The following is a 22623-nucleotide window of genomic DNA, read 5'->3' as shown; positions in this document are numbered from 1 at the left end:
ATCAGTCAGGAACAGGTGAGATAGTTTCATTTGGCTCAGTGCTTATTGCACACGGGTCAGAAGCCCAGAAAACAGGTCATGGTCCGATTACACCGCAGACAGAGAAGCCAAAGCCATGCTGTGTTCACTGGAGCTTGACCCAAATGGGCAAGAGCGCTGGGCCGGGGTGGAAAGAACAGTTCTTCAACACCAGGTCTGGTGGGTTTTTTTTTTTTTTGGTACCATTGCTAAGCACAGGGGGGCACACTGTCGCCTCATATCATTCAAGACAAGCCGGACAGAAGAGTATCGCCTCTGTGCTCTCAGTTATGGCAGTTTGCTGTGTAGTAAAGCAGAAGAGTTTCCCCTTCTTCCTCTCTCCTCTTTATGGGCTGTTGGGCGGCCATTGTTGGGCTCATGAGGAAAGCAGAACCGGAATGAAAAAGCTCGTCGTTTACCGGCCCGCATATTACATTGTATGACCCGACAATGATGTCAGCCGGATTCAATCGAGCAACAAAGTGCGTCAGCAGCTCAAACAGCATCACATCACGTTAGCAACTGAGCAGAAATGAAGGTGCTTTCATCAGCTTGTCATCACACTTTTGTGTCGCACTCCCCGGTGCTGATATGCTGGAAATCTACTGTATACATAACTTTATTGTTCATCACACTGTGGCAAAATCATCTTAGGTGACACCCATGAAAAGACATTAAATACAAACAGCTCCAGGTGACTTTTAGTTCCTAAGTTTTGGGCCCAATTGAAAGACTTAAAGCCTCTTACTCTTCCACCCTCCTGGATCTTAAAGGGAAGCTCAGCTACAATTTCTTTGGTACCATGAACAAAAACACCAAAAAGTTAATGGTCCTAAATAAAACCACAACTTTGGAACTGTAAATTACAGCTGCTGACATTCCTGTAATGGACAGTTTATATACTGTGCTTTGATTTAGATTCCCTTCAGTTTTTGAATAAACCTTTTGAAATCTGACCATAAATAATTATATCAATGATTAGGAACAGAAGTTTCTTGAATACTTTATTTAAAAAAAAAAGGAATAATCATTTCTTTTTTTCCTGGTTACTCTCTTATAACTCTCCACCAGTCTTCTGCAAATGTTCAGGTAATTTATTTATGTTTTTTGTTGCAATTTTGCAACTCATTTCTTGTGTCTGAATGATGCCCACCCCCAGGGAGAGTCCCTCCTGGGCCCTCGAGGTAGGCCATTTATTGAGGGTCAAGTCGGGGGTCCAGAGCACGAACCAGCCGGGGGACCTGCGCCGCAGAGGTGGAGGAGACTCCTGTGAGCCGGCGGCTCCGTTGACACCACAAACTGGAAATGTTCCTTTAAGTGCGGCGAGAAGCGTTGCGGACGGAGGCGGAGCCGCCGCCGCTCGCCGCTGTCACACAATCCGGGCTCCTTAGAAATAGATGTGCTGGGGCCGAGCAGGCAGCAGGAGCTCACTGGTTAGAGGGGGAGACCAAAAACACGCTGCGGGTCCCGGAGCAGACGTTCACTCCACCTCACAGTCTCTGCGGGATCTCACGCACCGTGCGGGAATCATGTTTTCCTCTCAGACAGAGTTACTGCTGCTGAGCGAAAGACAAAGTCCACACCAGCTCTGAAGCTGCGCACTTGTCTTTCTTCACCACTGTGGATGAGAGCTGATGTCTGAGTAGCAGCAGCGGACGAAGACTTCTTCTCATGTGGATTATCGCTGGAGCAAACATGTTGACCGTGCTGCTGACCAGTCTGACCGTGTTGTCATGCTCAGGTTGGTGCGTCCGTCTCCACTGCTCGTTAACATCCCCTTGTTCTCACTCTCACAATGCGCCGGGGACCAGTGCAGCCGTGCAGAACTCGCCTGAATTATTCAGCAATTTAATGTATCTGACCGGAGGAGTTGCTGCAGCACATTTCTGACTCTTGAAGCTGCTCCTGTCTGCAACTTCGAGTAAATCCTGCAACGAAGCACGGCATTGTTAAATTCACGTGTCCTCGTTCATCTCTTGGATAAACACAGCGAAGTGCAACAAATCTGAGTTTCATTGTTGTAAAATACCACGTATTTTGAATGAAGTTTGGTATGAAGATGTCTCCAAATTAGACACTGCAAAATGAAATGTACTGTAACCCCCTTTAACTCTACCGACTGCTTGTTTGCTTTCTAGCAATGTGAATATAAATGATTGTTCAGCTAAAACATTCCTCCTGTGACCTCCCCACCTACAGACAGTTATGTAATTCATCAGGACCTCACTGTTTAACAATAAACATTCCTCCAGGGGAAAAAAAATCTCAGTGCAAAAGTTCAATAATCCAGGCTTTACTTTTTTTAATATGAGTCAATCTGTCACTGGAGGAGGAAAAACGGCTCCAGGTTTAAGATAATAAATCCACACTGGAAGATGACACTGTGGCCCCGAGGGGGGTGTGAAGCGTCTGGAAGGCGTCTGAATGCTGCTCATCCTCGCCGAGCTGCCAAACTTTATCTGTGTCAGAGTCCACGCCGGCTGCAGCCGGTGGTAGGCAGGTGCACAATGGCTCCATTATCCTTCTGCATAACATTTCCGATCGAGGTAAATCACTTGACTCGTGTACGCTCATTGAGTCACTCTCACTCGGGCTTGCCTACATGCTGTCCAGGCCTACTTTACTAAGTATTTGTTGCCTATCTGACACCATAATTAGGTTGTAAAAGTATCTGCTGCTCTGTTTTTGTCCAGATTTTCTGACATTCATTTAAAGGTGTAGGCCAAAAGGAAAGCGTGAGATAAGAGGATTAATCCCGAGAGGCGAGTGATTTGGGTCAACTGATCCTTTAAACTGAGGGATCACACCTCGCCACACCCACGCTTTTCCTCTAGGAAATCATCTAAATTTACCAAAGTTCATGAGTGACATTCTTGTCGGGGATGGGAAGTAACAATTACTGTATTTTACTCGACCATTTAGTCCTCCGACAACTTTTTACTCCCACACGTCTGTACTTTCCTCTCCTTACATTTCAAAAACAGCATTGCTGTTTCGGTTTGGATGCACGACAAACGAGACGCAGACAAGAGTTTTATTTAAAGGGTCAGTCCACCCAAAAATGAGGTTTCAGCCGTGATCTTGAAAGGTCGGCTGAGGTTTTTGAATCCACAAAACACTCCTGGGGTTTGACGGGGAAAGTCGACGCGCTAATCTCCCAAACAGCCAAGCCAAACACCAAAAATCCCCCAGAAAGCATCATTAAAACATAAAATACCTCAATACTGCTCATTTGAAGTAATCCCGACAGCCTTGACATGCCAAGTTGTTTTGAAAAACCGACGCCGTGTTTTTAGCCTCACTAAAAACATCATGACCTGGAGCTACAGGCTATGGGGAAGCTAAAAACATGGCGTCTGTGACTTTTTTTTGGGGGGGGGGGGGGGGGCGATTACTGCGATTACTCTGATTACTTCTCCTGAGAAACTCCAGCAGTGCTTTGTGTTGTTAGAACCTTCAGCCAACACTGAAACGGGGAGATTACCTGTTCACGCTCCAACACCAGTGGCGGCGATGCACGTGAACGTTGGTCGCTAAGTGACAAACGAATGTGACGCTGGTGTCACGTCCGGGTTGGAGTCATAGCGTCGAAGCAGCAAATACTGCAGTTAGAGCAGGAACAAGACTCTGTGCTGTTGAGTACATTTAAGAGCATGTACTTCTTTACCCTACTGGAGTAAATGGCTTGAATCAGTACTTCTACTTCTGGAGTGTTTCTTTTCCATCTGTGCCTCCTCTTGAGTGTAAACATGTGTATTTTTGCCTCCCCTGCTTCTTTTCTCTCTGCCTTCATTCACTCAGGCCAGTCGTTGGAGGCATTCCGTGCAGGCGTGGCCCCTCGCTGCGAGAGCCGTGCCTGCAACCCTCGCATGGGCAACTTGGCTCTGGGCCGCCGGGTCCTCACCCAAACTGTCTGCGGCAACAATGGCACCGAGCTCTACTGCTCCTACGCTGACCCGAACGTCAACCTGGCATGCAGCACCGCCAAGTGTGCCAAGTGTAACGCTGGGCTTCCCCTCTTGTCCCACCTGGCCAGCGCCATGTCCGACTCCTCCTTCCGACACCCCAACACCTGGTGGCAGTCCGCGGAGGGTGTAGAGTCTGAGACGGTGCAGCTGGACCTGGAGGCAGAGTTCTACTTCACCCATCTCATTGTAGTGTTTCACTCGCCACGACCTGCCGCCATGACCCTGGAGCGCTCGCAGGACTTTGGGCGAACATGGAGGATGCTGCAGTACTACGCCACTAACTGCAGCGCCGCCTTCGGGCTGGCGGAGGGGAAGGCAGGCGTGGGACGGGACGGAGCCACTTGTACCTCCAAATACTCTGGAGCTTATCCCTGCAATCGAGGAGAGGTGAGATGAAGCTGCCGTCCAGATCGTGTGATGTGGTATGAAGTTTCTCAAAGTCAAGTTTAGCTACGTGGTGCAAAATCTCTAAATTTATGTCGGAAGACTAAACCATCCGCCCACCTGATGCTACATTCTGTCGAATATCAAGAAAGTGGTCAAGTTGAGGTGAAAAATGTCTTTCAAATGCCCAAAAAATTACAAAAACAGATGTATTTCGGTGTTTTTTCACATAAAAACTCAATTTCTGATACAACGCTTCCTTTCATACCCATCAGTGTGTCCCGTCGGTGCCTCACCTAGCATCACACCCCCTGGATACACCCAGTTACCCATGAAATTTCTCCCGCTGTTGTTTCCCAGAATTCTACCCCGTCTTACTTGGAAATACGTCACAATGCAGCAGTTAGACTCTCAAAATGCTGCTCAGGTTTCTGCACAATGAGATTCTTATTTGGTAAATTCCTCTCAAGGGGTAGAGGGGCATTTAAACGAGAACAATGTCAACTAGAACCATGCGCCGTGAAGACAATGCTCTAAAAACAATGGAAAAATAGGATGGAACAGGTCACATGTAATGCAGTTTAAAAAAAAAAAAGTAAGAGTTCAAGTACTTTTGTGTGTGTGTGTATGTGTGTGTGTGTGTGTGTGTGTGTGTGTGTGTGCTAGAGCAACCAGTCATTAGCAGTTTAGCAGGGTTCCTCCAGCCCTGACGGTTGAAGTGGTAGTAGGTGACGCTTATTAATTAGTCTGATGGCGGGGGATGGGACGGGAACAGGGACCAGCTTCGGGTCTGGATGCTCTGGCAGCAACACTCCAGTTCTGCTTGCCAGACTCCATGAGGACCAAGAATGTGGGTGGGTTGGGTGCGGTCACTAACGGTGTCATTGCCCCGTTTGTAGATTCTTACCTCATAGAAATTTAGTCCTTAGGAGTAAAAATGAATGATTGGAAGATGCTTTAACACCAGGAAGGTCATGTGGGTTGTTTGTCAGCAGGATATCTCAAATCCTAATGGATGGATTTTGATTACATTTACTGGGAAGGTGGGAAATATTCCAAGGTGCAACATTTGGGGGCGATCTGGGTCAAATAATAGATCCTGGATCCTGAAGGTTGTTCTTGGCCATTGGCCAGATGTGCTGGATCTTTTGGTGATGTCAGACATGAAATTTTGTTGTTCCATGCAATCCAGAAGTGCTATTTGTGAGACTAGATGGCACTCTTAGGGGGTCCAGGTCGTCCCGCACCTGTTCTGACTCAATTGGATGTGTGCCTTGGGGGGGGCGGGATTCTGTATCCACCCACACGCTCTCTGATTGGTTCATTTCATCTTTGACCTCTTCTTCATCCAAACTGATGATCGCAGCCTTGTGTGCTCAACTTCAACTGTGAAATTAAAACAAAAAAGTCTACATTAAATATCACCTAAACCTAAATATAATTAATTCTGTTTCAGTTTTAAGAGTTGAAAGAAGTCGTCATCTTTTTTTTTTCCTCCTGAGTAATCTCAAGGTGGTTTACTTGCCAAGAGATCTGTGCCAACTTTTATTCCACCTGGATTTTACACATTTTTGACCTGAACTCAGTCAGACGCCCCAGAGAGCAGGTTGATGCAGGTGGGAAGGAGGGCGGGTACAGTAGTGAAACGCTGGAGGGGGCAACCAGAGGAGTTTCCTGCTCTTCTTCCATAAAGTTTTCATGATGTCATCGCCAGCATGCACAATGTGGCCACCGGCCGGCCGGATGCCGGTCAGAACAGATGATCTTCCCTCTCTATCGTCGCCCGTCCTGCTGGAACAAATCGTCTTCTTTCTGCACTAAGTCACGCAACATGCGAGAGTCATACGACACACTGAGCGGAGTGAAGCCAGCCAGGTGGGGGTAGCGCTGCGAGTGCGTGTGTACGTGCATGAGTGAGTGTTTAATGGGCGTGCTTTGACTGGAGCACGAGAGGGCTTCCTGAAGCCCACTGATGTTTAATGAAAGCGCCGTGTGTCAGGAGCTGCCGTGCAGATGTGCGAGGAGGCGCATGCCAAGCGTGGTGTTGCTCTGAGCTCCCTGGAGTGCTCGCATGTGTAATGTGTGTGTACGCCCTCTTTGATGGGTTCTCCCTGCTATCACGCCTTCCAAGCGTTCCTCCCCAGACAGCTGGGATGTTCTTCTTCTGTTGCCCTTTCATAAATCTTGCTTTATGTCTTCTGGCTCTGTTTCTACGTGCGTATGGGTAAGATGTGAGCGGCGTGGATTTCATCGCCATATTCTGTCTGTATATAAACTTGCAACACAATCAGACGTTGTTGGTCCTGGCAGCATCGGTGAGTGGTTTTGAGAGTCGACAAAGCAACAAAAGCGAATAAATGGTGCGCAGTCCCTCTGGTGTCAGCTGAGAAGAATGAGAGAAATGTTGGTTCCAGCCCAGTTTGGCTCAAGTTTCTTCTTGACTCAACTGACGATGAGGAAGCCATGTGACAAATTTATGGGCTTTCCCAATGATTTGAAGTTGCTTTTTCAAGTTTTACTGGATGTATAAAATGGATGTAATCTTGCTTTTACACCGATAATGTTGGTGAACATCAGCATGTTCGATATCTGCAAAAATCAAATGTTGTACTTCGGCTAAGGTGCTTCTGACTATCATCCTTTTCTGTTTTTCAGTATCCTCGCCCGTGCTAGTAAGCGCTTCACACAGACGACTCTGCTCTCACAGGTTGTTTACCACCTTACGCACTGGGAGTTGTAAACTAAAATGAACCTCTTGAAGTTCCCCAGCTGACAGTTTGGGAAGAGAAGAATTACTGCGTTCTTGCGATTATCGTGTCATTTCTTCTGCATATTTATCGCACAGACTCCCAGCTCCTTGTTTACCTTTTCTCACGACCGTGTGAGTTGGTGTCTGCGTGACTCGGCCACCTGCAGGGAGCACGACCTTTGTCCTCAACCTCTCCGCCGACGACCCAGAAGTCAGAGCAGGTCAAGTAGAGGTCTGACAGACCCGCGACAGCTGTTGCCCCTCAGCTCAGCCCCTCACACACTTTCCCTGCTTGTGTGTGTGTTGCACTCATGATTGGCTATGAGCCGTAATGCCGACAGTTAAACTGTCTCCGGCCTTCACGAGGTGAAGACGGCAAATTATGGTTTATATTCAACACGGCGCTTGCCTGTTGTAGGGCTGCGGTGACTCACTTCCTCCTCAATTCACACAGAAATGTGTCAGACACCGGGAGCGAGGAGGCTCACCAGTTTCACGATTCGCTGCTGATTTGACAAAAAAGTGAAGAAATGCACTTGTGGAGCTGTCAGCCGCATCATGTGTTTGTTTGTTTAAACCAGCGGAGTCACGGAGAATGGGAAGGATTTAAACAAACAGATGCAGCAGTGAGCTCTTCTTGACTGCTCCGCTGCGTGTGTAGGTGTTATCTCACTGCTCATCGTGAAACATTTCAGGAAAAAAAACCACCCTCATCCCATATCGACGGTAAATACAGTGAACACCCATATCAACGACATACAAACTACAACTCTTCAAACGTCAACGTGTGCTTGAAAGGCCAGGAAAGAGCAGCGCTGCTGTGCGTTCCGCGCCGCTGTCGGCTTACGAATGGGTTTCACGTGCATTTTTGTGTATCAAGGCGCGTTGGGCTGCATGTGAGCATTGTGTGATCAGATAAGTGGGAACTATGATGGATGGCAGCGAAGGTTCGGAGGAAGGGGCTGCGAGTCGCTGGGAGCCATTACAGGGGGGGAGCAGGTATTCTCAACTTTCTCTCTCTCTCTCCTCTCCTCTTCCCTCTCTCGTTTCTCCAGCGAACATAAAAGCATGTCATCTCTTGCGTCGCTGAAAGGTTTTCATGTTCACCTGTAATGCGGGGAGAAGGTAGCGAGAGACTGCTTGTCTTATTTATGAGGTCAGCTGGGCTGGAAGAATGCGAGTGTTTGTTGTAGAGACTGACCTCCTTAGGGAGGAGGCAGGCACACACTCTTCAACACACACGCACACACACATGAACACACACTCAGAAGTCCGGGGCCTTTCAGATAAACACATACAGTCGGCACTCCGTCTGTCTGCGGGGAAGGAAGTGCCGTTGCTCTGATGGATGTTGGTACTGTTGGCTAGACACCCCCCCCCACCACCACCCTCTCTCTCCCCATCTTTCTCCTCCTATCAATGCCCATTGTGCCTGTTTACCAGATTACAGTCCGCAGTGCTTTGATGGAATTAGCGCTCTTAAACCAGGGCTTACTTTATTTTTCAGCCTGAAACAGGAAGAAAGATTATGAGTGGACACACGGCCCCCAGTGAACCCGCCGCCTCAGGCCTCCGTCACACAGCTTTGAAATATGGCTCATTTAGGTCGAAACTTGCTACATATCTCTGAACTTTTTCACCTACGCGCTTTCAACTCTCCATTTCATCTTTTTGATGTTTCAAACCTCCATAACCATACTCCATGATTAATGGCCTCAGCAGAGCAGCAGGTTTTTTTTAAGGCTCCCACACGGCGGTGGAAGTGATGAAAGATGGGCGAGGGCCGCCGATGCTGTGCATTCTTCACATGTAACGTTACAGTGAGTCGATCACCGTGTGCACGATCCAACAACCTAATGAGAACATTTCCTTCTTAATTAAACATGCGTTGTGATTATTTGACATTCCACCCTGTTATATCCTACCGTCTACTGACTTTTGTTGGCACATGTCAGTGTTTCTGCCAACTGCTGCTTGATTGAATAGCAATAAATTACCTGGAAGGTGTATTGTGTAATCTGTGTGTGAACATGTGCGTGCTAGTGGAGCATGAGATACAAACCAAACACAGGGTGACTCAAAAGAACATTGACCCTACAAACCTCCGATGTGTGTATGCATGTATAATATACTGTATGCGGAGGGTTTATTGCTTTGTCTGCTCACGTGCAAGTTTATTTAAGTAGCAGATGGATTCAAACTGACTTCAAGATATTCAGTTTTCTGCTTGGGGAGTGCACGTGTAGATTCTGGAAAATTAACTTCTCTTGTGACAACCACACCGACGGTTGGGCACTCCTCCCATCTGAACCCGTGTCGGTCACGGTTTACCAACAGGATCCTTTTGGGGAGACAAGGGGCGCGGTTCAGGTTTGATGGCAATGGCGGCTCTGTCAGAACTGGAGTGTTTGTGTCTTCTTGAAGAATAGCAAAGGACAAATTTGGCAATTTCCAAATATGCTGCTGTTATAATTATGTTGACAAGTTTGCAGGGGTTTCATGATATACAAAGATGATGTCATCTTAACATATACTTTACTCTCTGACAGCTTTGCGCTCAGGTACTGAAATTTGGCCCCAACTGATTTACCCTGAACCCTGTTGTACTCATTTGGTCTGCATCCTTTTCAGGTATCGTTTAAGGAGTCCCGAACCTTAAACACAGATCCTCATCTAATAAAAGAAGGGGAAGGCAACAGAAATAAGCAGAATGTTTGCCAAATAAACGGTAAAACTGTCCACTTTTTGGAAGTGATTGACAGTTGCTCAAGTTGCTTCTTACTGAATAATGAAAACGGCAATATTCATTTTAGGTTGTTGTTGTTGTTTTTGAACCTGCTATTGACATAATCCAGATTACACACTTATTTTTGGTCTTCCTGTTTTCTGGATTAACTTCATTAGTAAAAACCTTTCTTCGTTTCAATTTTTGCTCACGGATATAAATGTGGGTGTCATCTGCATATTTGCAAACCTTAATAACTCGTCTCCACGTTCACAGGAAAACTCTTAAGGGTAGTAAAGGCATGAAGAAGGCCTCTTGTGGAATTTTGGTGGTGTGAAGGAATCTGCCACACTGGGGTGTTTTTGTGTGCATGCCAGTGTTGTTGCGTGTGTGTGCTGGTGTTGCTGTGGTGTCGCCATGCTGTCGCAGGCCTTTTGTACGGCGCTGAGTTATGTGAATCTGCATCTCTGTCCCCGTCTTTGTCTGGCCCTGCTCTCTGTGCTCTCCCGTGGACCGGCGCCCCTCGTCCTATTTGTCGTGTTCTCTTAATTGCAGACCACAATGCCATGACCTCGTGACCTTTTGCAACAACAAGGAAATTAATAGTGCCCCTCCCATCACACTCTCGGCCAGTCATCTAGCCAATGAGGGAGCAGCATGGGGCTTTGCTTGCGTGTCCCTTCACCAAAAACACACATGCACATACACAAACACACACAACATTTGCCAGTAATATCAATGACGGCAACAGTTGCGGAAAGACACACTGCAAATACACACACTTTTGTTTCGCAGCAAGAGTTGGGGCAGACACCAACTTTTTTCACCCCAACAACAGCAGCGGTGTTGGTTGCCAGTGGCAGTGGTTGCCATGGCGATGGCAAGCTATAAAAGGTTCTTCGATTTGAAGGATATTCAGGGACCAGACAGGGGAGAGAGAGGGAGAGAGAGATAGAGGGAGAGATTTGGTGCATTAATTCAAGGACCTCCTGTGCCCTCATGGTCACATGAGGATGTTGTCAATGGCGACGGGGTGTGAGGTCATAGTTTAGAGCACACATGGCACTAAAACAAACCCCATTACCATGACAGATACGGTAACTTAAGCAGCACAAATGAAATGGATTGGGCACCAGTGAACTTCACCTTTAATTTTTTTCTGCATGAAATTCAAAGCAAAGATGTCTCATAATCTAAATCTGGTTTTGATTGAATTTATTTGTGATGTGACTTGTTTTTTTTAGTTTGTGCGCTGATTTCTCTTTTTAGGGCCTGAGCCTGAAGGTACTTCATTTTTGGTTTTTGGTTTTTTGTGTGGCTTGTAAATGTTTGTACCTGCCGTGGAACCTCTAAGAACCTGTCTCAGGATGTAGTGACAGAGCTCTGGTCCTCTGACTCACAGGTGATCTACCGCACCCTCCCAAAGTGGGAGTCCCTGGATCCCTTCGGAGCGGAAGGCCAGCAGCAGCTCAGGGTGACCAACATCCGAATCCGGTTGCTGAAACCTCAGCCGTGCCCCTGCCAGGCTAAAGACCCCGCCTCTGCATCTGAAGCTCTTCCCACTCGACACTTTGCCATCTACGACCTGATAGTGAAAGGAAGCTGCTTTTGCAATGGACACGCCGAGCAGTGTGTTCCTGCACCAGGATACCAGCCCATTAGAGACCGGACCAACCACGTGGTAAGAGAAGTCACGTCACTCTCTCTGCGGCTGAGCTCTTGACGCTGACTTTGACCTCCTTTTGGGTTTTGAATCGACAAACGTGATATTGTGGGACTCCAATCATGCAGACGGGAACATGCAGTTGACATAAAAGGGGGAGAATCAGTGGAGCAGCCAAAATCAGTTTATGTTCCAGGCTGTGAACATGTTTATTTCTGTAAAGTTTGGCTGTCTGGGGCTTCATGAGGACTGACTCAATTTATAAGCCAGCCTCTAGTGGCCATTTGAGGGATTGCAGTTTGCTGAACATGGCCTCTTATTACAGGCACAACCCTCAAATTTAATTAGACATCATTTACTCTCTGTCATAGCTCAACAGCGCCTCTAGTGGTAAAACTATATGCATATATGTTTTTTACCTCCAGCAAAGGAGTAATGTGATCACCTGTGTTTGTTTGTCTTTTAGCAGGATAACTCAAAGTTGTGGGTGGACCTTATTGACATTAGGTAAGATTATAGGTTGAGGAGCAATCAATTCAAGTACTGGAATTGATGCAATACTGGATATAAATCTGATGACATCATTCGTATCCCTGCGACGGGAGGTATGCGCTCAGCGAGTATCGTCTAGTTGAATATTTAGGCAGGTTTTAAAGAAAAACAATGAAGATAATTGAAGTATGACCATAATTCCTCAACTTAAGCTCCTCCTGGATTTAGTGCCCGACTTTTAGTAGTAAATCAGTAGTTCGACCCAAAAATGTCCTCGGCAGTGGATCAACATCCTAATTAGCTCATCATTCTTCCTTCAAGCTGCCGTGCTTTGACTTTTCATTCTTCAAATTTCACTTGTTTAGATAATTATCACGAAGTCTCCGCACGCCACGGGCTGGGATTCTTTTTCTTTTTCTTCTTTAGGGAAGTCAAGATGATAAGGCGTGATAGGAGAGTAAAGGGCTTGTCCTGCCACTCAGTGCTCTTAATAACGGTGAAGGAGGAGGGTGGAGGGGTGGAGGGTGGAGGGATCACCTTTCTCCTGCTTCCTCTGTTCCTCTGGCTCCGGTTTGTCAGATCAACATCTGCCTTTCCTGATAGGAACAAACCCAAAAGATGTAAATATTGATTCATCTGATGTCTAATGACAGTGTTGACGTGTGTGTGTGTGTGTGGGGGGGGGGGGGTAAAGGTGTGAAAAGACAGTGTTTTATGCTGGAGCTCAACCATAAGTGTTTCCTGTCACAGCCATCAGACATCTTTGAAGTCAAGAGCCTGTTCTGCTGTAATCAGTGAAGCTCGACGGGGAAAGTGAGGGTCAACAAACAGTTTCCTTTGCAGCGTCTAAACAGAGACATGAGAAACACTGGTGCTGCACCAGTCAAGACTCGGGCCTTTCCTGAGTCGCTCCAGTATCGCAGCCGTGATGCAGGTGCTTTTGTCTCCATACTTGTTTATTTTGGAAACGGATTCTGGATTCCACTTTACTGCACCTAAATAGACTTTTATTTCACTTTTATTGGTAGTTCTGCTTCACCTCTTCACAGTAACTGTGGTAGTAAGCCTTTCCTTATTATTATGGCCCAAATAATGGCAAATGGAGAAACACCATGCTAGCTGTGAATTGGCGTTGTAAAGCTGCCAAGAGTTCTGATGGCAGCGTTGTAAACACCTGCGGCTGTGCTGTAATCACAGCTGTTGATGGCAGTACATTTATTATGGTTTGTGAATAAGATCATGTAAGACGGGGCTGGTCTGGGTAGACGTTTGTGTTCAAAAAGCTGCTAGGTGGCAGTTTTGCAACAGTTCTTGACGCTGCGCAGCAGTTTGATATGAGACGCGCGCGCTTGAGAAAGTGCGCAGTAACCTGCAACTGTGAGGAAGACGCCTGCTGGAAGATGGCTTGGATGGAAAGCAGAGTTTGAGCTTGTATTAAGCAGCTGGACATCCAGCCAGTCATGGACCAGGCTTGGATTTATGCGGAGGAGCGGTCAAACTAGCCCGATAAAATAAAGCCGTCTTCAGCTCATCTGTGCTGTACACTGGAGTCACAATACACAGCCACAAAAATGGATAAATACACAGGATTGGTCCTGGCGACATCATTGATTAACGCTGAAACGGAATCCTACTACTTCCTAGTTGGTATGTCCCATTAGTATTACATAAACAGTTCTTCTTCGCTGCTCTGAAATAGTGTAACGTAAGTCTACACAGGAAGTTGTGTCGTGACTCCACTGGCGACTTCTGCTATAAAGCAGCAAAGAAGCACTGATTCATACGTGGCCTGAGCCGGACAGAGCAAAACCCAGGAAACTGCCAGTATTTTACAGTTAAGATCCCTCAATAAAGTGTCCAGTATCAAAGTGGAGGACAATGGTTGAAGTGGATGATGACCAGAAGTCAGGCGAGCTCACACAACCATGCAGGGTTAAGAGTAAATACACCTCCGCTCTCACATTGCCTGAAAGAATAAAGTCTCATTTCAAACTAGAAACCGGACAAACACACGTGGTGAGTGTCGTGTCGCGCTGTCGTGCTCGCCACCTCTGTTCCTGCGCATGTTTTCGTGGTTCCAACTACAGAGAGACTCCCGCTCCCCCAGTGGAACTCGCGTTCATCAACAATTAAGGAGGATGAACGTACCGGTTCTGACCCGGGACCTCCAGGAGTTGGACAAAAACAAGGTGGGCCAAATATTTGAAATCGCCGTCACGTAGTTCTTCTCTGATGTACAATAACATCTTAAGCGGAAAACTTTCTCTCGGGTTGAATTACGTTCTATCTTATCTTCGAAGATTCTCAGTCATCCAAGTCGTGTCTCTTATCTCATTTTCAGGTCGTAGCTTGAGTGTGCTCACTGAGGCGTGGATGGGATCCGACTATTTACTGGCATATAAACAAAGGACTTAGAGTTGGAGTTAACAACTTAACGGGAGCCGTTGAACAGAAGTTAGACCCAGAATGTGGAGGAAAATGCAATCAAAGCTCTTTTTTTAATGATAATTTTCAAATTTGTTGTCATTTTTGCACGTTAATGTTTCCTCTCAATCAAGGAATCATTAATTTATTGTCTGTAAAACATTAAAAATCCACCTGTTTAAAGCTTTTCTGACTAGCAGCTGCTTATATTTCACCCCAACATGAAACAGAACAGATATTGAACGTGACAAATGAACAAGGTGCTTTTCCCTGGAGCTGATTTATTAAACGCAGATCTTTTTAAGTCTTTTTGGTGCCAAGAAATTCCAAGTCGCTCTACGGAGTGTTTTCATCAGGATTTCCTTCTTATGAGGGTAGAAAATCCTCTGAAACTGTGTTTAGATCACGGGATTGAGGAGCGTTCCTCAGCACGCCATGATGATCATAATGAAAATACGACTAAATGTGTGAAATGAAACCGAGCGGCTGTTCTTCATTTCGGGCCGATATCAACTACAAATATTAGTCTAACTGCGCCCAGGTCTGAAGGTTTGAACAGCAAATCCCTCTCCACTGTCCCATCAACATCACCTGAGGTCATCGCAGAGTTCGGTAAACATACGGGGGTTATATAAGTGCCTTTTCTCGCCTATCAGCCCTTTGCTTTGTGTCTCCGCTTCGACCCAGAGCTGCCGTTTCTGGTAAAACCCAAACAAGCAGAGCAGCGCAAGACAGCAGATGAGGGCAGAGATAAGCCCAGGAAGGGAGGGGCCTGCGGGTATTTATGTAGCAGCTTTTCATAAATGTAGGTGTGACTTCTTTTTCTATACGTTAAACATTTCTATTATGCTCTTTTCTATCGCGACGTGCTCTCAATGTCTTGTTTGTTTGGACGGCTGAATTGGTGAGGTGTGCGTGCTTAAGCATGCAATGTTTTGTCTGCTCTGTGTGTGTGTGAGAGTGTGTGTGTGAGTGTGCGCGCGAGTGTGTGTGTGTTAGTGTGAAAGTGGCCTTGAAATGTCGAGTCATTACACTCCAGACAAGATGAAGAGACCTGTTTGTTTGTGGTTGTGGAGGTTTTTGGGGTTTTTTTTGCTCATGCCCCACCCCCCAATCCTCACATGGGGTTTTGTGGTCCTGGGTGATTACACTGTCTGTTAGTTAGCCACAAAGCCAACACACACACACACACACACACACACACACACTAATGTCCAGGGATAACTTCTGCAGCAGCAATTAGTCTGGCCAGCGTGTGTTTCTGCTTTCTCCCCGTTTTACAATGTGCCCCCCCTTTTTTTTTCCATCAGTTTGTGAGTTTCCTTCCTCCAACTTTCACTGGGTGAAAACGTTGAGTGTGACATCTGAGCTAAAAAAACCAAAACAAAAACAAAGAACTGTGCTCAATTTAAAAAAAGAAAAGAAAAAGTTGCAAAAGGGATTGAGGTGGCTTTTTCCGTTTTTCAGAAAAGAGCAAAAAGGTTGATGAAGTTGGCTTCATTTCTGATGTCAGGACTGTTTATCGGTCACCAGCTTTAGCCTCTCATTTGCAGGAGCAGTTTAACGAAAGTAAAGTCACAGGACGTTTCTATCAGCAGCTTCCAGTAATATTCTACATCTATCAGTGCAGCCTGCTTGTGTGTGCGTGTGTTAATTGTCCTGCATCACGGTATGGTAAACATGTGAAATGGGTTGAAATACCAGCTGCCTGGAGCAGAGCCAACCCCGCCTGGCCTTTTCCCCTTATTTTCCTTCCTCCTCACCCTTTTCTCTCTTTCCTGTGCCCCTCCTTCCTCTCCACGTTACCTCTCGTCCTTCGTCTTGTGAGCTCTCCCGCCTCTTAATGAGCCTCCTTGGTATACGATCCTTGATGTTCTAATATTTTCCCATCCAGTTTACATGAATTAGGGTTGACAAGATATTCGGAGCCCATCTAGGTGTTACCAGTTTTTTGCAAACAGACCCAACTCTGGTTCACTGATCCGTGCCCGGGTCCCGCACCCTCTTCTCATCTTTCAGTTTTCCTTGACTGCCAGATACTCAGTTAGCATGGCGAGTTAGCATGGCTGTCAGCATGCTAACATGTACAGTGTCCCAGTTTGAATCGTTACCAAATGGTTGAAACAAAAAGCCTCTGCGAGAACTTTATTAAACGCATGAGCTTGAGCTTGTTCAGGTGAAGGTCATCAGAATATGCTGTCTTATTCTGAAAACTGGGGTTTATCGCTGCTCAATGACACAGAAAGTCACACCTTCAAAATAAAAGAAGAAACAACGTAGGGTCAAAAACGAAGAGCTCAAAAGTCCAAGCGGGGATCAGGACAGGAGCAGAAGTGGCTTGGATAAGAATACTAGTTCCTGTGTGTATGTGCATGTCACTTGTGTGTGTTCTCAGTGCTGGACTGATCTGGGGTCAGTTCAGGCAGAGGTCACGCTGCCCCAATCCAAGACAGTGACACATCAACCAGCGTGGGAAACAAATTTGGCAAAATTAGTTAGCATTTTTTTGCACTTGTCGTCTTTGTGTGTTTTTTGTTGATCGTGTGTGTGTGTGTCTACCTCTGCTACTGTTGTGTAACCGTGTGTCCCACATTACAGTTGCACGCTGTAACGCAAACAAATAAAGAGCTTCCTCAGATGCCTTGCACCCCCCCTCCCCACTTCAATCATTATCCAGCATACATGGCATTCCAGCTCACAGGAATGACAAGGAGATTGTTATTGTGCTCTCAGTGCTGCATACTTCTCACACACACACACACACACACACACACACACACACACACACACACACACACACACACACACACACAGGCCTTTCAGACCAGAGCCCCGTTATTGTTTCCAGTGATGAAGCCAAACAATCAATCTCCATTCAGTAATTCCAGTCGCTGGAGTATGAAACTGAAAGAGACGGAGTGAGAGCACGTAAGAACACCAGCGGAAGTCAAAAAGAAAAGAGAGGAGAAAGAAGAAATGTGGCGAGTGTGTGTTAAATCAAGAGGAAGATGGGAGTCCTCAGCCGTTACAGTTCTCTCATGTGGGAAACGTTCCTCTCCATCACACTGACCTCTTTGTTCCCTCCATCCTTCCATCTCTACCTCCATCTATCATTTGGCTAATGAACTGTCTCTCTCTCTCTCTCTCTCTCCCTCTGTCTCCTCTGCTCTCAGGTCCATGGGAAGTGTGTGTGCAGACACAACACCGCAGGTGATCACTGCGAGCGCTGCACTCCTCTCTACAACGACCGACCCTGGCAGCCCGCGGACGGACTGACTGGAGCTCCGCACGAGTGCAGGAGTGAGTGGAACCCACATTCACACCTCCTTCAAACTGGGAATTTATCAAAAAGGTTACGTAGTGAGAGGTCGGAGTCACTGCTCCCGCCTGTACTTCCCTTTTCCCCTGGACACCACACTCAAGTTGATACATAAAACCCCGACCACAGACGATATCAAAGCTCTACTAAGTATTTGAGGAAGGTGTAAAAAAAAGAGAGGGGAGGAAAAAAAGAAATAAATCCCAGAGGATATTGCAGCGTGCAAGAGAATTGGCATGCAGCGCATGAGGAAACAAGTGCAGAAGAGTAGAAACACGGCATCGCCTACCACATTTACAACCAAAGTCTTCTCAGTTCATCCACAAGTCCCAGTGGACGTTTGCACCGTATTAGGAGGATTCCTTCTGGCTGCTCCTGAGTTGTCAGGTTCACGTGAGGTGACTGTGACCTCTGACTACCAAAGTCTTAGTAGGACGTTTGTGCCGAATTTGAAAGGATTTCCTGAGATGGTGCGTGTATGTGAGGTGCCGGGGACATTGACCTTTGACCACCAAAATCTTTTCACTTCATCCACGAGCCCCAGTGGAGGTTTGGGGCAAATTTGAAGTTCTTTGTAGGCATTTCTGGGGTATTGTGTACATGTGAGATGCCAGTGACCCTGACCTCCGACCACGAAACCTTTCAAGTGCATCCTCGAGTCCCAGGGGATGTTTGTGTCAGATTTGAAGAGGTTCTTTCAAGGCAACCCTGAAAAGTTGTTAGCAAGAAAGGGACAAGCAATCGGAAAACATAACTCCTACAAATCATCAACTGGATTATTGGAATTAGGCTCTTATGGAATCCCAGAGAATCAGGGATGAGTGTGATTTCTTGTGTCCTCCCTGCGACTCCTGATGTGTTCATGCCTTCCGTCTCCCCCTCAGAGTGTAAGTGTAACGGGCACGCTCAGAGCTGCCGTTTTGATTGGTCGGCGTGGCGTGAATCTGGCCAGCGAAGCGGAGGCGTGTGTGACTGTCTGCACAACACCGAAGGACGCCAGTGTCAGAGCTGCAAAGCCGGCTTCTACAGAGACCCTCAGCGACCGCACACCGCCCCCGACTCCTGCAAATGTAAGATGGCAAAACACACATCGTTTACGTCTCACTGACCACGAACGATCAATAGACAAACATCATCACCGGCTAGTAGTGATGACAAATGTGGAGACGTGTTTCTTGTAAGGAGCAGATATTCTCTCAGACGAGTCTCGCTTACAGATTTTTGCTTGTTGACATTTTGGATGCAGATGTAAACAACTATCACTCTATTATAATCACATGTATTAGTTCATATTTGGCTGCTGCTGTTCTGGGGTCAGCAGGTCAGATATTTCATATCACAGGTCTTAACCCTGGATTCCCTTCCTGACACAACCCTCCGTATTTATCCACTGCACTAAGGCTGAGGGGAGGAAGGAATTAGGAGTTTGGGGTTTTGCTCAAGGGCACTTCGGCACGGTGGCCACAGGAAATGAAGGTTGAACCAGCAACCTCTCAGTCACTCGACAGCCCCCTCCGAGCCATGCCACTCCCAAAAATTGTTCAATTAATCAAAAGCAAAAAAAATAAGATGGTCTGAACTTAAAGATCCTGTTAGCTTAAGTGGATAATGTAGCAGCAAGTTAGCAAAAGCATGAAAAGTGAGGACTGAGACCTGCGTATTCCACGTACTAGTGTGTGTGTGTGTGTGTGTGGGGGGGGGGGGGGTCATGCAACCTGTGCAGTGTATAGAAAAGAACCATCTCAGATTGGACTCAAACCCTACACTGCGGCATGGGAAGTGTGTGCGTTAGCTAGATGGCTAAAGCCCATGAGCACTAGCATCAGTTGCCATCACATTTCTTGATCAAGGTGTCGCAGGAGTGAGGTTTACTCACTGTAGAGCACAGAGTACAAATGAGTGATGGAGTGGTGTTAGCTTAGCTGCTATAACAGCAAGCGAGCAACACAAGTGCTTCACTTTCTGTAGGAACTTTTGAGGCTGCTTCAAGAACAGAACCAAAACACTAATCACGTCTGGCTGTGTTTATTTTGAAGGGAAGTTCTGGAGAAGGGATTTTTTTTTCAAGGTTACTGGATCAAGATCATGCAAAAAGGTCTCGTGATTGAGTTTCCTCGAAACTGCTAGCAATCAGAGATTCAAATACTGCCTGACTCCTACCACGCAGCTGCTGCACTAATATTTAACATTTCCTGCATCTGGAAGCACATGCAGGGACTGAACTTGTGTGTGTGTGTGTGTGTGTGTGTGTGTGTGTGTGTGTGTGTGTGTGTGTGTGTGTGTGTGGTGGGGGTTAGGGGGGTCAGGCCTTATCTATTCTATTGTCAAGCGACCAGCCTCCATATGTTAATAATCAACCCAGATTACAGCACCAGTCCAGTTCCATGTGATGTGTTCAGTAGGTGTGTGTTTACATGTGTCTGACCTGAAGGGATCAAAAACACTCCCATATGTAAATATCTGTGTGTGTGTGTGTGTGTGTGCACGTGCTTGTGTGTGTGTGCGTGTGTGTGTGTGTGCACGTGCTTGTGTGTTCACAATGTCCGACAGTGAAACCTTTATGAGCTGAGACATGACAGGACACCTGCCTGAACAACCACAAAAAAGTACCTAGTTTTGTCAACAAACACACACACACACACACACACACACACACACACACACACACACACACACACACACATATACTGTAACTTTCCCCAGCTTAAGTGTTTTGCTGTGTACGAGCATGCAAGTGTTTTCTTTCCCGGGCCCCTCGGAGCCTGGTATGAAAAAAATGTTCCTCACGACGGAGGGAAATTCCTTCATTGTCAGCGAGAAGGATTTCACAACCTTTTCCTTCATCTCGGTGTGTGTGTGTGTGTGTGTGTGTGTGTGTGTGTGTGTGTGTGTGTGTGTGTATGGGGGGGTGTTTGAGCACACTGTTGCGTCTTCTTTCTGTCAGTCAGTCGTCATGCAGGATCATTAGCCCTCTGGTTGTCATGGTTACCTCACAGGCTGCAAAAGCCAACTCTGGAAGATAAATTTTGGATTTATGGCAGACATACGAGTTGTCCTGGCTGTTTTTGGATGGTCTGGTGCATTTATGACAGTTGTTTTGGATTCAAGGAGACACTAACACACAAACACATACACACACACACGCAGGCGCGCGCGCACGCCAAGTCCAGCAGCATACCTGCTAACAGGATCCCATCTGACAGATAATCAGAGGGAGAATGTTGCCACCGCTCTGTGTTTTCAGATCTCTATCTCGTGTTTACTTAGGACACATCTCATCACCGGAGGGCAGCATGCCGTTCAAACCCACCCAAACACACACGCACACACACACACGCACGCACGCAAAAGACCCTCACACACTTACTATCAATGATTACCCTGCAGCTACTCAAGTTCTAAGTCGCTCACAGAAAAATGGCAAAACAAACCAGGATGGACAAGCGTGCTTGTGAGTTGAGACGAAGGTATGCCGCCATCTGATGATTAACTACGGTGTAAACCTTGGACGCAGCGTGGGCCGTCTGCTGTCTCTCTCTCTCTCACACACACACAAACACACACACACACACACACACAAAGAGCCAGGTGCCCATCAGGAATCGGCGTTATCCAGCACGTCCCGGCTTGCGATCTCAGCATTCCTTGCAAGAATGAGAGCGCCGTGCCAGTGTGGCGTGTATGAGGTTGATAATTGTGATTCACACCAGCAACATTTTGTCAACATGACTATGATGAATTATGACATTTGACAGCGTGTTCTACACGTCGCGGTTGTGGCGTGTTCAAGGTGTCAGTTTCATCCCCCATGAACTTCCCAAATCCCTCTCGTAGCTGATATTTTATACGCTGCGTTCCACTTGTGGTGGTTGTGATGAGTTCAGGATAGGTGGCTGATCCGGTTCAGGGAGCAGGGGTGATGAGCTTGTTCTCAGGCTGATCCCACTCCCTCCACGCGTGCCACCCGCCGCCGCTGCTTTGCTTCCCATTCTTCACCTCCAGCTTGACTCTAGGAAGGAAACGACGATGAACGTTCAGAGCCGCCCCTCAAAATATCAATTAATAATCATTTATATCATTTTGTTGTTCAAGTTGTAAGCGTTAGATTTTATTTATTTTTGTTGCTTTTTTTGTTGATTTTCAACTCTTTTTTTTTTTCTTCTCATGTATCTTTTGCTCATTGTCTGGTGTGACATTTTTTGTTGTCGTCAATCCCAAATCTTTAGTAATTTTATCACTTTTTTCAAATTTGTTAATCCCTCTTACCCCCCCCCATTGAATTTCCTTTTGTCAAATTCATTCTTTAAAAAAAAAAAAGGAAACTTGAAAAAAAAATCAAAAATACGTGTGAGAAAAAACTTCAACTTAAGTGAGACATTGGTCGAAAAAGTTATGAGGACATGACGAGGAGTTCAGCGAAGGATGATCAGATATTTGCGTTAAAATATTTCTTTGAAAATTGTGAGATTTCTAATCATGAAGTTCTTTATTTAAAGGTCAGATTTCACGTGTTAAAGTGCTTATGGAAGCTTTTGAACGCCGTTTTCACAAACATTTCATAAATCCTGAAAGGGGGAAATCAAAGTTCTCTGTGACCTCTGGGGGTCCCCGGGCCCCCCCTTTGACAACCATTTGTCAAGATTATTCAGTTTCCTTTGATGTGATGTGACTTGCAGACTTTTTATATTTGATACATGAAACCAGAACTACCGTTCTGTGGTTGTTTTCCTCCAGTGTCAGTTTACGTCTCCAGACTCATAAAGCTGTACGTTGCACAGACTTCAGGAATTTAATTAAAGGTTTTGAATTTCTTTGATTTTTTTTTTTCTTTTTTGGCAAAAAAGAACTCATCGTGCCCTCAAGGTGTTGCTGGGAAGACAC

General features: G+C 46.3%; 1 protein-coding gene across 1 annotated transcript in view; it reads left to right on the top strand.

The window, feature by feature from the left end:
• Window positions 1-1259: 1259 nt before the first annotated feature.
• Window positions 1260-22623, top strand: part of ntn4 (netrin 4) — a 27629-nt gene continuing 6265 nt past the window's right edge. The window contains exons 1-5 of the mRNA XM_086201787.1: window positions 1260-1759; window positions 3820-4373; window positions 11247-11525; window positions 17597-17723; window positions 18627-18812. Coding sequence (XP_086057913.1) covers window positions 1690-1759; window positions 3820-4373; window positions 11247-11525; window positions 17597-17723; window positions 18627-18812 — 1216 coding nt within the window. The 5' untranslated portion in view covers window positions 1260-1689. The remainder of the gene's footprint in view (window positions 1760-3819; window positions 4374-11246; window positions 11526-17596; window positions 17724-18626; window positions 18813-22623) is intronic.

This window comes from Aulostomus chinensis, chromosome 4 (assembly GCF_037954235.1).
Source record: "Aulostomus chinensis isolate RoL2024-O1b breed Wild chromosome 4, RoL_Achi_v1.0, whole genome shotgun sequence".
In the NCBI taxonomy this organism is placed as follows: domain Eukaryota; kingdom Metazoa; phylum Chordata; class Actinopteri; order Syngnathiformes; family Aulostomidae; genus Aulostomus; species Aulostomus chinensis.
The sequence above is the reverse complement of the archived record's forward strand: the minus strand, read 5'-3'. Positions and strand labels throughout refer to the sequence as shown.